Source organism: Bufo gargarizans, chromosome 5 (assembly GCF_014858855.1).
Source record: "Bufo gargarizans isolate SCDJY-AF-19 chromosome 5, ASM1485885v1, whole genome shotgun sequence".
In the NCBI taxonomy this organism is placed as follows: Eukaryota; Metazoa; Chordata; class Amphibia; order Anura; family Bufonidae; genus Bufo; species Bufo gargarizans.
Genome location: NC_058084.1, coordinates 338895514 through 338910511, shown reverse-complemented (window position 1 = coordinate 338910511; position 14998 = coordinate 338895514). Strand labels below are relative to the sequence as shown.

General features: G+C 44.9%; 1 protein-coding gene across 2 annotated transcripts in view; it reads left to right on the top strand.

Moving 5' to 3' along the window:
* LOC122938163 (voltage-dependent L-type calcium channel subunit beta-2-like) overlaps positions 1–14998 on the top strand; it is a 150101-nt gene that overhangs the window by 116395 nt on the left and 18708 nt on the right. For both annotated transcript variants that reach the window (XM_044293509.1, XM_044293508.1), the window contains exon 10: positions 13116–13267. In XM_044293509.1, the coding sequence (XP_044149444.1) occupies positions 13116–13267 (152 nt within the window). The remainder of the gene's footprint in view (positions 1–13115; positions 13268–14998) is intronic.

Here is a 14998-nt window from a genome sequence, read left to right as displayed (position 1 = left end):
TTCTTAATATGCAAATTAGGCCTTTGGTGCAATGAGGGCCTCACCGTTGCTCTTGTTGCACACAAGCTCCGCTCCCTTCTGTGGCCAGCTCCTCCCTAGCTGCTTTGATTGACAGTGCCAGACAGTGGTGAAGCAGCCAGGGAGGGGCTGGCTACAGAAGGGAGCGGAGCTTGTGTGCAACAAGAGCAACGGTGAGGCCCTCGTTGCACCAAAGGCCTAATTTGCATATTTTTTTTAAAGTGTCATAACTCGGGAACGGAGCTTCAGATTAACAAAAGAAAAGCAGAGTTTTAATCACGTGAACCACAGCTATGTGTCTATGATAGGGAGGTATCTGGTGACAGATTCCCTTTAAGGTATTTTAGATTACTGTAGACATCAGACCATTCCAGCTCTTACTGAATGAAGCCAGGGGTGGAACTACATCATCAGCATGCTCTTGGCTGCTGGTAACTAAAATGTCAGTCTGGTACTAATAATTCAAGCAGACATAGTAAAGATAGAAATGTACATGGTCCTTCTATAAAAGAAACAACATATCAATGAGAAGCCGAATTCTACACTACACAAAAAGACATTGTGTCTAGCGCCATCTACTGTTAATTATGGTACGTGCAGATCATCTTTTAGGGCTGTGATTGATTTCAAGTTTGGGGTTTTACCTCCATTTATATTACACAAAAAATGACTTGTAATTTCATGGTAAGTTGGACACTAAGGCCTGGCGCACATGGTCGCGTCATGGATCTGCGTTGTATGGATCCTTAAAGGGTACGGCCACACGGTCAGGTTTCCCTTCGCATTTTTGGAAGCCAAAACCAGGAGTGAATTATAAAAAAGAGTTGTATCTTTATACTTTCTCCCCTTTTATGATCCACTTCTGATTTTGGCTTCCAAAACTGCTTCAGGAAACCTGACCGCGTGAACCTACCCTCATATGGAGCCTGAGCCCTGACTGTACATTTCTGTGCCTTGATACTAAGACAATCCGTGCTCCGGGCTGGTCTACAGGCAATGTCACAGCGTCTGCTTCATCGGTCCAGGATATCGCTCATGTTACCATGACTACTCTATCAGACTCTACTGATGGGCTACGGGTGGCTTTATTTTAGGCGAGGAGGACATATAATGTGTTGGTTGGAAAATACAGTAGAACTTCTGCAAAAGACCAGCTCTTTGAGAAGACCACCTCTTCATCAAGACCAGATTTTCGGTTCCTCAGTTCCTGTACATTGGCCTCTTCTCTGAGAGGACCACTCTTCAAGAAGACCATTTTTCAATGCAATTTTGGATATCAAAGGGGTTTCACTGTAAAAAACCTGCTATTATGGCCTCATGCACACGACCGTTGTGTGCATCCGTGGCCGTTGTGCGTTTTCCGTTTTTTTTTCGCGGACCCATTGACTTTCAATGGGTCCTTGAAAAAATTGGAAAATGCACCGTTTGGCAGCCGCAACCGCGATCCGTGTTTCCTGGCCGTGAAAAAAATATGACCTGTCCTATTTTTTTCACGGCCAACGGTTCACGGACCCATTCAAGTCAATGGGTCCGTGAAAAAACACGGATGCACACAAGATTGTCATCCGTGTCCGTGATCCGTGTCTGTGATCCGTGTCCGTTTTTTCCTATCATTTCAATGGCAAACTTGACTTTGATTTTTTTTTTCATTTTTCATGTCCGTGGATCCTCCAAAAATCAAGGAAGACCCACGGACGAAAAAACGGTCACGGATCATGTACCTACGGACCCCGTTTTTGCGGACCTTAAAAAAAACGGTCGTGTGCATGAGGCCTATGGAAAAGGCTTGGATTGGGAAAATGGTTCAATGTTAATCTACTAAATCATCCATCCACCTATTAATCTACCCATTCATCTATCCATCCACCTACCTACCTACCTACCCATTTATCTATCCACTCATCCATCCATCCATACACCTACCTACCTACCCATTCATCTATCCACTCATCCATCCACCTACCTACCTATCCATCCATCCATCCATTCACCCATCCACCTATTAATCTACCTATTCATCTATCCACTTATCCATCCATCCATCCAACTATCCACGTATCCATCCATCCCTCCATTCACCTAGTCATCCATCCACCTATTATTCTATCTATTGATCCATTCATCTGCCTTTCTTTCCGCCTGTCCATCCACTTACCCAATCATCCACCTATCTATCCATCTGCTCATCCAACCTACCGCCTATTAATCCACCTAATTATCCATTCTATCTATCTATCTATCTATCTATCTATCCATCCACTCATCCAACCATCCACCTATTGATCTACCCATTCATCTATCCACTCATCCATCTATCCACCTACCTACCTATCCATCCATCCACTCATCCAACTACTTATCCATCCATCCATTCACCTAATCATCCATCCACCTATTAATCTACCTATTCATCTATCCACTTATCCATCCATCCATCCAACTATCCACGTATCCATCCATCCCTCCATTCACCTAATCATCCATCCACCTATTATTCTATCTATTGATCCATTCATCTGCCTATCTTTCCGCCTGTCCATCCACTTACCCAATCATCCACCTATCTATCCATCTGCTCATCCAACCTACCACCTATTAATCCACCTATTTATCCATTTAATCTATCTATCTATCTATCTATCTATTCATCCATTCATCCACCTATCTTTATGCCCATTCATCCACCTACCCAACCATTCACCTATTCATCCATCAACATTCTTATTTCCTTACCTGATCTGGCAGCTACAAAACTACTGAAAACTTCACTTTCTCATATAAAGTAAAGCCTACTTAGAGTGTAATAAAATGATTTCTGGAACCTGGAAAGGCGGGAGTGTAGCTATCAGGGCTGGTGGGACATGCCCCCAGAATGCTCTGTGACCCAAAACTATAGAAACCTACACAAACCACAAATTATATTCATTGGTTTTGTATTCTTAAGGCCTCATGTACTTGGTCGTAGTAAAGATCTGGGTTGTACTAAACCATAATATAGAGACTTCTATGGGGGCCAGATTTGCACGAAGGCGGATGGAGGTATTTTTGTTACAGATTCCAAATTTGAATCTATGGAGAGGGAATGGTGCTTCATAGAGGCAATATAGCCTGCAGCTGTGACCCATAGGGACCCTGTGTGGTCTGTGCACATAAAACATGTATGCGGACCCAAAGGGTGAATTCACACACAGCAGATTTCTTGTAGAACTCTCTAAAACTGTCTCATTCGTCTGAATGGGTGTTGCAGAAATCCATTCAAATGTAAGGAACAGATTTTCGATTGCAGAAATCCTTGCAACAAATTTGCTGCGAGTGAATTCACTCTTAGGCCTCAGGCACATGACCATTGTGTGTTTTGCGGTTCCGCAAACCACGGATGGCGTCCGTGTGCGTTCTGCAATTTGCGTAACGGCACGGACAGCCATTAATATAACTGCCTATTCTTGTCCGCCATACGCGGACCACGGAACGGAGCAACGGATGCGGACAACACACGGAGTGCTGTCCGTATCTTTTGCGGCCCCATTGAATTTTTGGCGGCTCAGATGCGGACCAATATACAGCCGTGTGCATGAGGCCTTAGGCTATGATCACATGGCAAAAAACATATGCAGAAAAATCTGAGGCCGATCAGAAGGGAATCTGCCTGTGAGAACAGGTCATCCATGTATTTTATCCCATTTCTGGTCAATGGGAGGCGCTTTGCAAAACACCTGCGCAAAACACATACCCAGAACAGGTGCCCTTTTTTGCCATGTGAACATAGTCATATACAGTCGTGGCCAAAAGTTTTGAGAATGACACAAATATTAGTTTTCACAAAGTTTGCTGCTAAACTGCTTTTAGATCTTTGTTTCAGTTGTTTCTGTGATGTAGTGAAATATAATTACACGCACTTCATACGTTTCAAAGGCTTTTATCGACAATTACATGATATTTATGCAAAGTGTCAGTATTTGCAGTGTTGGCCCTTCTTTTTCAGGACCTCTGCAATTCGACTGGGCATGCTCTCAATCAACTTCTGGGCCAATTCTTGACTGATAGCAACATATTCTTTCATAATCACTTCTAGGAATTAGTGGGTTTTTGTTTGTCCACCCGCCTCTTGAGGATTGACCACAAGTTCTCAAAGGGATTAAGATCTGGGGAGTTTCCAGGCCATGGACCCAAAATGTCAACTTTTGGTCCCCGAGCCACTTAGTTATCACTTTTGCCTTATGGCGCGGTGCTCCATCGTGCTGGAAAATGCATTGTTCTTCACCAAACTGTTGTTGGATTGTTGGAAGAAGTTGCTGTTGGAGGGTGTTTTGGTACCATTCTTTATTCATGGCTGTGTTTTTGGGCAAAATTGTGAGTGAGCCCACTCCCTTGGATGAGAAGCAACCCTACACATGAATGGTCTCAGGATGCTTTACTGTTGGCATGACACAGGACTGATGGTAGCGCTCACCTTTTCTTCTCCGGACAAGCCTTTTTCCTGATGCCCCAAACAATCGGAAAGAGGCTTCATCGGAGAATATGACTTTGCTCCAGTCCTCAGCAGTCCATTCACCATATTTTCTGCAGAAGATCAATCTGTCCCTGATGTTTTTTTTGGAGAGTAGTGGCTTCTTTGCTGCCCTTCTTGACACCAGGCCATCTTCCAAAAGTCTTGGCCTCACTGTGCGTGCAGATGTGCTCACACCTGCCTGCTGCCATTCCTGAGCAAGCTCTGCACTGGTGGCACTCCGATCCCGCAGCTGAATCCTCTTTAGGAGACGATCCTGGCGCTTGCTGGACTTTCTTGGACGCCCTGAAGCCTTCTTAACAAGAATTGAACCTCTTTCCTTGAAGTTCTTGATGATCCTATAAATTGTTGATTGAGGTGCAATCTTAGTAGCCACAATATCCTTGCCTGTGAAGCCATTTTTATGCAAGGCAATGATGGCTGCACGCGTTTCTTTGCAGGTCACCATGGTTAACAATGGAAGAACAATTATTTCACCCTCCTTTTAACAGGTCAAGGCCTATTGCACACGGCCGTTTTTTTTTCCAGTTTACTGGCCGTTTTTTGCGTTCCGTATACGGTCCGTATACGGAACCATTCATTTCAATGGTTCCGCAAAAAAAAAAACGGAATGTACTCCGTATGCATTCCGTTTCCGTATTTCCGTTTTTCCGTTCCGTTTTAACATAGAACATGTCCTATTATTGCCCGCAAATCACAGTCCGTGGCTCTATTCAAGTCAATGGATCCGCAAAAAAAACAGAACACATACGGAAATGCATCCGTATGTCTTCCGTTTCCGTTCCGTTTTTCCCTGAACCATCTATTGAAAATGTTATGCCCAGCCCAATTTTATCTATGTAATTACTGTATACTGTATATGCCATACGGAAAAACGGAACGGAAAAACGGAACAGAAACGGAAACACAACAGAAACAAAAAACGGAACAACGGATCCATGAAAAACGGACCGCAAAACACTGAAAAAGCCATACGGTCGTGTGCAATAGGCCCAAGTCTGCCATTTTAACCCAATCAGCCTGACATAATGATCTCCAGCCTTGTGCTCGTCAACATTCTCACCTGAGTTAACAAGACGATTACTGAAATGATCTCAGCAGGTCCTTTAATGACAGCAATGAAATGCAGTGGAAAGTTTTTTGGGGGATTAAGTTAATTTTCATGGCAAAGAAGGACTATGCAATTCATCTGATCACTCTTCATAACATTCTGGAGTATATGCAAATTGCTATTATAAAAACTTAAGCAGCAACTTTTCCAATTTCCAATATTTATGTAATTCTCAAAACTTTTGGCCACGACTGTACTAATCGTCCTGCAAACAGACATGGTATTACTTAGGTGAGGCAAATTCCATTGTTTGATGAAATACCCTAAGGCCAGTTTCAGACTGGTGTGTTCACTGCGTTAATGGGTTTGTCTCATCTCAGCAAATAGCATTTATCATGTAGAGAAAGTGAATACAAGGCACTTACTAATGTATTGTGACTGTCCATATTGCTTCCTTTGCTGGCTGGATTCATTTTTCAATCACATTATACACTGCTCGTTTTCAAGGTTACGACCTCCCTGCAATCCAGCAGTGGTGGTCGTGCTTGCACACTATAGGAAAATGCGCCGGCCCCTCTCGTTATCGGGACTTTTGGAGAGCACATAGGCCAGTGCTTTTTCCCTTAGTGTGCAAGCACGACCACTGCTGCTAGATTGCAGGGCGATCATAACCATGGAAACGAGCAGTTATAATGTGATGGAAAAATGAATCCCACCAGCAAAGGAAGCAATATGGACAATCACAATACATTAGTAAGTGTTTTTTACATAATAAATGTTATTTGCTAAAGTGAAACAACCCCTTTAAAATAACCTCCATATGGGAACGTGAATTCTCGCAGTGAACTCTTCTCCTTTGACCAGATGACACGGCATTATGATAGAATGTGTATCGGCAGATAAGAACCATTTGGCACATCTAGTCTGCCCAATATACTGATGATATATAATGCTGTGTAGGGATGGACAAACATCGGCCAGGACAGTTCGCGAATGCGCGTTTGCAGCGTGCCCCATTTACTTTAATGGAAGGCGAACCTGAAAAACCTTCAGGTCATATTAGCAGTCACCAAATAATTACTGGAGGTGCACAAATAGTCCCACAACATGGACAGTGACATATCGGAGGGGGATCAATGGCAAAAAATCCCACAAAAAATATGTATTTTACTCAGGCGCCATTTGTATGCATCTTAAATGGAAACTCTCAAAAATGTGCCCTGCTGGAGCCTAGAAAAATGTTAGGTAGTCCACACTTTCGTGAGCTAGGCGAGTGCGCTTATCGGTCACGATCCCCCCTGCTGCGCTGAACGTCCTTTCGAACAGGACACTCGACGAGGGGCAAGCCAAGAGTTCCATGGCAAATTGTGCCAGCTCTGGCCACAGGTCAAGCCTGCACACCCAGTAGTCCAGGGGTTCCTCGCTTCTCAGAGCGTCCACATCGGCCGTTAACCCGATGTAGTCGGACACCTGATGAATGATCTCACATCCGAAGTGACCAACTCATATTCAAACCACCCTCTTCTTGCATGCGCGGTAGGATTGGTATCCGCACCTGTTTAGCTATCGGTGGAAATTCCTCTGCCAGCGCCCGCAACAGCAGAAAGCAGCATCTCTCGCAGCAAGGCCTGCTGGTAACATGTCCGTCATTTTGTATTTGTACAGGGGGTCTAAGTACGTTGCCACCCAATACTGGTCTTTGCCCTTTATGCTGCCCTTTATGCCCGGTCTCCTCCCCCCAGCCACGGACAACACCAGGGATCCCCAAAAAGTTTAAAGTCCCCCTCAAAGCCTGCTATTCTTGCTCCTCCTCCTCCCCCCAGCCACCATCCTCCTCTGACTCCTCTTCAGACTCCTGCTGACTTGTCTCAGATGGAGTAGCCCCCCCTGGGAATTCATTCAGCATTGCGACTTCTTCCTGCTCCTGCTTCTCGACAGCTCGATCAATGGCACAACACAATGCACACTCCAGAAAGAAGGCGTAAGGTACGATGTCACTGATGGCGCCCTGGCTGCGACTGACCAGTTTGGTGATCTCATCAAATGGCCGCAGAAGTCTGCATGTGTCGGGCATGAGCAGCCACTGGCGCGGTGGAAAAAAAAGCTCCCCAGAACCTGTCCTGCCGCAGAGTCCGCACAGACACGGCACGTTGCTGCTGGAGCAGCCTATCGAGCATATATAAGGTGGAGTTCCAGCGCGTCGGGCTGTCACAAATCAGACGTCTGACAGGCAAGTGGTGTCGCCGCTGAACGACAGTAAGGTGAGCCATGGCCATGTAAGATCTTCTAAAATTACCAGAGATTTTCCTTGCCTGCCACAAGACGTCCTGGACCCCGGGTTATTTGGCAACGAATCGCTGCACAACTAAGTTCAGGACATGTGCCATGCACGGTACGTGTGTCATTTTTCAGAGAGCTCAGCAGATTAGCACCGTTGTCGCACACCACTTTACTAACTATCAAATAGAGCGGGGTTAGCCACTGATCGGCCTGTGACCGCAGAGCTGAAAGCAGTGCAGGACCGGTGTGGCTCTTGGCTTCCAGAGGCAACAGCTGCAGCACAGCCTGGCAACGTCTCACCTGGGACGTCGAATAGGTTCTGGGGAGCTTGGAGGGCACAGCGGAAGAGGCGGTAGCAGTGGAAAAGGAGGAGTCAGCCGAGGAGGAGACGGAGGATGGAGTAGGAGGAGAAGAAGAGCCAGGTCTGCATGCAATCCGTGGCGGTAACACCAAATCTACACAGTGCCACGGGTTGCATGCTTGACAGACGTCAGAAGGTTCACCCAGTGGGCAGTAAAAGTTATGTACCTTCCCTGCCCATGTTTGCTAGACCACATGTCTGTGGTCAGATGTATCTCGAAACCGACACTGTGTGCCAGAGATATATTCACTTGCCGCTGAACGTGGCCATATAGCTCTGGGATGCCAATGGCCACAAATTTTCTAAAGGCCTCCAAGTCCACCAGTTTATATGGCAGTAGTTGGCGGGCTAGCAGTTCCGACTAGCCAGCGGTCAGCCATTGGGCAAGAGGGTTATTCGGCGTCATCAACTTTTTACGCTCGAACAATTGGGGCACGGAAGCCTGCCTTCTGCCAGATGAACACAACGGCGGCACGGTGGAAGGTGGAGTGGAGGACAAATGGGAGGAGTGTGGCTTTGTTGGTTCTGACGGCGTTGCTCCCACTGGGCTCGGTTAAAGCGGTTGTCCCTAGGTGAGTGTTGTGCTTACCGTGACTTATGCGTTGACAGCACAGGCTGCAGATAGCAACACTATTGTTAGCAGCTGACACATTAAAAAAAGATCACACTGCGGAGCCATGTGCCAACGTCCTGGGAGTGCCAAAAGTGATCGTGCATGGTGGATGGCTTGCTCCAGATACATTTGCGGTATGCTTTTTGTCTCCTGTGCCCTGCGAGCTCTGCCTGCTTCTCCTCCCTTTATGCTTCTCTGTCTCTCCCTCTGAACTCCCCTCCTCTTCCTCTCTTGTGGGCACCCACGTGACGTCCATCGACACGTCATCATCGTCACCTTCACCACCACTGACATTTGAGATCTCGGAGTAGGCAGCAACAGCGGGGACCTCCCTCCTTGGGCTGATCTGGGTACTATCGTCAGACTGCTGGGTTGTGGCCGTTGCTACCTCCTCTTCCTCATCCGATGTCAAAAACGGCTGCGCATCGGTAAGGTCTGGTAATGGATGGGAAAATAATTCCTCTGACTCGAGTGGAGGGGCTATGGTGGTGGTTGTGGTGGTGTATTTGGGGGTGCACACAGCAGAGAGTGAAGAGGGTGCAGATACAGAGGATGAGGAGGGTGCAGAAGCGGAAGGGTGAGTGAGCCACTTAACCAACTCTGGTGCACCCTTTGAAGTAATCGCACACGCCTTCTCCAACTTCGCACTTAGGCTCTGGCCTGGTGCACCTGCCCGACCTCTACTACCCCTGCGGAATGGCCTGCCTCTTCCTCTGCCTGCCTTTTCAAAATAACCCTGTGCCTAAGTCCATAGAGAAGAGCAGTATTTGTGGAAGCAGGTACATCACAGGCTTTAATCAGTATTTTGTGGAAGCAGGTATATCAAACCCCTTAATCAGTATTTTGAGGAAGCAGGTATATCAAACCCCTTAATCAGTATTTTGTGGAAGCAGGTATATCAAACCCCTTAATCAGTATTTTGTGGAAGCAGGTATATCAAACCCCTTAATCAGTATTTTGTGGAAGCAGTTATATCGCAGCCCTCAATCAGTATTTTGTGGAAGCCGGTATATCAAACCCCTTAATCAGTATTTTGTGGAAGCAGGTATATCGAACCCATTAATCAGTATTTTGTGGAAGCAGGTATATTGCAGCCTTCAATCAATATTTGGTGGAAGCAGGTATAATAAACCGCTTAATCAGTATTTTGTGGAAGAAGGTATATCGCACCCCTCAATCAATATTTGGTGGAAGCAGGTATATCGAACCCCTTAATCAGTATTTTGTGGAAGCAGGTATATCAATTTTGTTTTGCCACAACAGTTATATCACACCACCAGTTGCAAATAGTTGTTCCAATAGCGCTTGTCCCTCTATATAGCTGCGGTATAGCAGCAGAACCGCACACAACTGCTCCAGAATACAAATGTACTATAATATACTTTCTATGTTAGAAAGTATATTATAAGTATATCACACCCCTCAGTATATCACACCTATCAATAGCACACATATACCAGTCCTTAAAAGGACTTTTGGTGTCCCGAACGTTTGGTGTCCCTAACAGAATGTCCCTGGCTCCATAAAGCAACCTCTCCCTACACTGGCAAAACACAGAATGTAAAATGGCTGCCAGATCGGGTTCTTTGATAGGGTGAGGGTGTGTCCATGTGCTCAAATGTCTCAATTGGCTGTCCTGTCCCACCTGATGGATGTGTCATGGGTCAAAGATTGGTGCAGTGCAAAAGAATATGGCGCCGACGGACATCGCCATATGTTCGCATGTTCGTCAAACTGCGAATGCGAAAAAGTTTGCCGCAAAACGACCGCCGGGCGAACCGCAAAGGCCATCTCTAATGCTGTGTCTCTGCCCGACCTTTACTGTTTACTTTACTGATTTGTACTGACATAATGGCGTTGTCTGGTCAAAGGAGCAGTGTTCACTATGGGAATTGATGCCCCCACACGGAGTGTATTTCAAGCAGTGACCACCCTCATCTGAAACGACCTTATCCTCTGGCTTATATATCATTTTTGCAGTAAATTTATTTCTGGACCCTGCAGTTGTAAGGAGACATTTCATATAAACTGATGCAGAATATCAAACTGCACCTAGTCACAATTTGCAGCATACTTTATCTATGAACTTTCATGGTGCCAGAAATTCATTGCCATGATTGTATATACCCTAACAAACCGCTTCTCAGCAAGTACAACAAAAAGGTGGTATCAACAACATGGCAGTGCCAATGCAGTGTATACATGTGTTCAGCCTATGTCAGAAGCCTAGATCTATCCAGTGACTGGGGAATGCATTCTGTATGCTGACAAATGTTTAATTTATGACTGGTGTCATATTTTAAAGGGATTGTCTGAGATTTTGATATTGAAGGCCTATCCTGAGGATGGTGTGGGTCCGACACCTGTCACCCCCATGGATCAGGCGTTTGAAGAGGCCACTGCTCTCCAGTCGCTGCGGCCTCCTTATAGCTTACGAAGCACAAAGCCGTTCGTTGTATAGTGGCTGGGCTTGGTACTGCAGCTCAGCTCTATTCACTCCATTGGGACTGAGCTGCGCCTAGGCTTGCCGCGGCTTATTCAAACAGGTAATCGGAGAGGGTGCCAGAAGGTGGATCCCCACTGATCAGATACTGATGATCCAGAGGATAGGCTATCAATATCAAAATCTCTGACAACCCCTTTAAAGTGTCACTGCCATGAGACGGTAACTCCTTAAAGAGGGTTCTTTAAAGTGATGACCTGTCCTGAAGATAGGCCATCAATACTAGATTGGTGAAAGTCTGACTCTCGACACCATGCTGATCAGCTGTTTGAAGGGGCGGGTGCCAGCTCCTCTTTATTGTATAAATAAAGGGGGTTGCCAAAATATTTTAATGGCTGGATAGGTCATCAGTATCTGATCAGTGGGGGTCCAACACACGGGACCCCCTGCCGATCAGCTGTTTGAGAAGACACCGGCGCTCGCAGTAGCACTGCAGCTTTCTCACAGACATGTGATGTCACGTTCACATGGTCTAGACGCAGCTTAGCCCCATTAAAGTAAATAGGGCTGAGCTGCGATACCAGACACAGCCACCAAATGCACGGAGCTGTGCTTGGTGAGCAGGGAGAAGGCCACAGTGCTACTGCAAGCGCCGGTGCCTGGCAGGGCTTGTGTGTGTCTGACCCCTACTGATCAGTAAAAACTCTGAAAACTCTTCAGAACTGTAAAAAGCCTTTAAAAACAGGACATCTTTTTCATGCCTAGAGGCAATAAGGACAATAGGCAAAGAGCAGATCAGAGTTTGGAGTGGTCTTTTTTATTTATTTATTTTACTTCAGCAGTCCCATGTCACTCCCTGACCCTCCTACAATTATGGTAGCAGTACTATTAACAGTAAAAATAAACTGATTGCCAACAGGTTGTCTACTGACCTAAATGATCATAGGCAGCTGACCTATATGCTCAAACCCAGCATGTAAAGTGGCACCTTTAAAATCCATTGTACCATTTATATCCACAGGTATTTTTTTAAATGTTGAGTAATTCAATATATTACATTATTTATCCAAAGTTACAACCTGTATTGTAGTCTAGAAGTGCATTATGATTTTGCTGGCTTCAGAGCTGTATTCTTCCAGCATTCAGGATCAAGCATGTAATTCTTCAGCACCAAAACCCTTCTATTTGAAATCAGTCTTCCATACTTTTAAAAAATACAATACATTCCGGGACGTTTGACGTGTTTCGAGCCTCAACAAAGGGCCCTTAATCATAACATTAAGATCGCAACATCTCCTAGTCATAAGGTCTCCTAGGAAAAGGTAAATCTTACTATGGTCAGTCTGACGTGGCCTCCTAATCTGATTATCAGCCATGTATAGGGGCATGTTGACTGCTGTCGACATCGTTCAAAATAGATTGCCAACATGGATTTGATGCTGGTGGTGCTGATCCTGCAGTGGCGGCTTTAGGTAAAGACAAATGTCTCACAGGCATTCAGAAAGACATCTAGTCAACTGTGTAAATTGAACACAGGGAGGAGGGGGATGCAGCTGCAGGGAAGAGGTACCCAGGTGTTTTGATAATGGTTAATAAGGATGTAAGGTACATGCCTGTGTGTGTTTCTAACATGCTGGCGCCCTCTGCTGGAGATGTGCAGATGTACTGTAAGTCTTTCATAGATATTAGATTTTGGTCAACTGCAAAACTTTAAGAAAACATTAAGTAGGAGGATAAATGTCTTCGCTATGCCCCACAGAACTGTACTATGTGTTGTGTTTAAATGAGTATTATTATAGTTATACACGAGTAACTTATGTTTCATTCTTTTTTTATTGGCAGCGGAAGTTCAGAGTGAAATAGAGCGAATCTTTGAATTAGCAAGGACGTTGCAGCTCGTAGTATTAGATGCCGACACCATAAACCATCCAACGCAGCTTAGCAAAACCTCCCTAGCTCCCATCATAGTTTATGTCAAGATTTCTTCTCCAAAGGTAAGTCCATAACTTTTAAAAAATGAGGCGTCAGAAGCTGTTAATTTCCTGAATAGTGAGCACTGTGAGGGGGCAAGCTGCCTGCCCATATATACAACCAGAACATTGCAGCAACAATGAGCTAGCACATTAAAAGAGTTAATGTCTGTATCCCTGGTGGTCTAGATAAGTGAAGACTTAGTCTGTGTGACTAGTGATCTTTTTTAGTAAAGGTGTTAGTGTCAGCATCATTGGGGATCTAGAAACATAGAATGTGTCGGCAGATAAGAACCATTTGGCCCATCGAGTCTGCCAAATATACTGAATACTATGGATAGCCCCTGGCCCTATCTTATATGAAGGATGGCCTTATGCCTATCCCATGCATGCCTAAACTCCTTCACTGTATTTGCAGCTACCACTTCTGCAGGAAGGCTATTCCATGCATCCACTACTCTCTCAGTAAAGTAATACTTCCTGATATTACTTTTAAACCTTTGCCCCTCTAATTTAAAACTATGTCCTCTTGTAGCAGTTTTTCTTCTTTTAAATATTCTCTCCTCTTTTACCTTGTTGATTCCCTTTATGTATTTAGAAGTTTCTATCATATGCCCTCTGTCTCGTCTTTCTTCCAAGCTATACATGTTAAGGTCCTTTAACCTTTCCTGGTAAGTTTTATCCTGCAATCCATGTACTAGCTTAGTAGCTCTTCTCTGAACTCTCTCCAAAGTATCAATATCCTTCTGGAGATATGGTCTCCAGTACTGCGCACAATACTCCAAATGAGGTCTCTCTAGTGCTCTGTAGAGCGGCATGAGCACCTCCCTCTTTCTACTGGTAATGCCTCTCCCTATACACCCAAGCATTCTGCTAGCATTTCCTGCTGCTCTATGACATTGTCTGCCTACCTTTAAGTCTTCTGAAATAATGACCCCTAAATCCCTTTCCTCAGATACTGAGGTTCAGACTGTATCACCGATTTTATATTCTGCTCTTGGGTTTTTACGCCCCAGGTGCATTATCTTGCACTTATCAACATTAAATTTTAGTTGCCAGATTTTTGACCATTCCTCTAGTTTTCCTAAATCCTTTTCCATTTGGTGTATCCCTCCAGGAACATAAACCCTGTTACAAATCTTTGTGTCATCAGCAAAAAGACACACCTTACCATCGAGGCCTTCTGCAATTTCGCTGATAAAGATATTAAACAATATGGGTCCCAGAACAGATCCCTGAGGTACCCCACTGGTAACAAGACCTTGGTCTGAATATACTCCATTGACTACAACCCTATGTTGTCTGTCCCTCAGCCATTGCCTAATACATTCAGCAATATGAGAGTCCAAGCACAAAGACTGCAATTTATTGATCAGCCTTCTATGTGGGACAGTATCAAAAGCCTTACTAAAGTCTAGATAAGCGATGTCTACTGCACCTCAGCCATCTGTTTAGTCACCCAATAAAAAAAATCTATGAGATTAGTTTGACATGATCTCCCTGAAGTAAACCCATGCTGTTTTTCATCTTTCAATCCATGGGATTTTAGATGTTCCACAATCCTCTCCTTAAGTATGGTTTCCATTAATTTCCCCACTATTGATGTCAGGCTTACTGGCCTATAGTTGCCTGATTCCTCCCTACTACCGTTCTTGTGAATCGGCACAACATTTTTTAATTTCCAATCTTCTGGGACGACTCCTGTTACCAGTGATTGGTTAAATAAATCTGTTAATGGTTTTGCTAGTACACCGC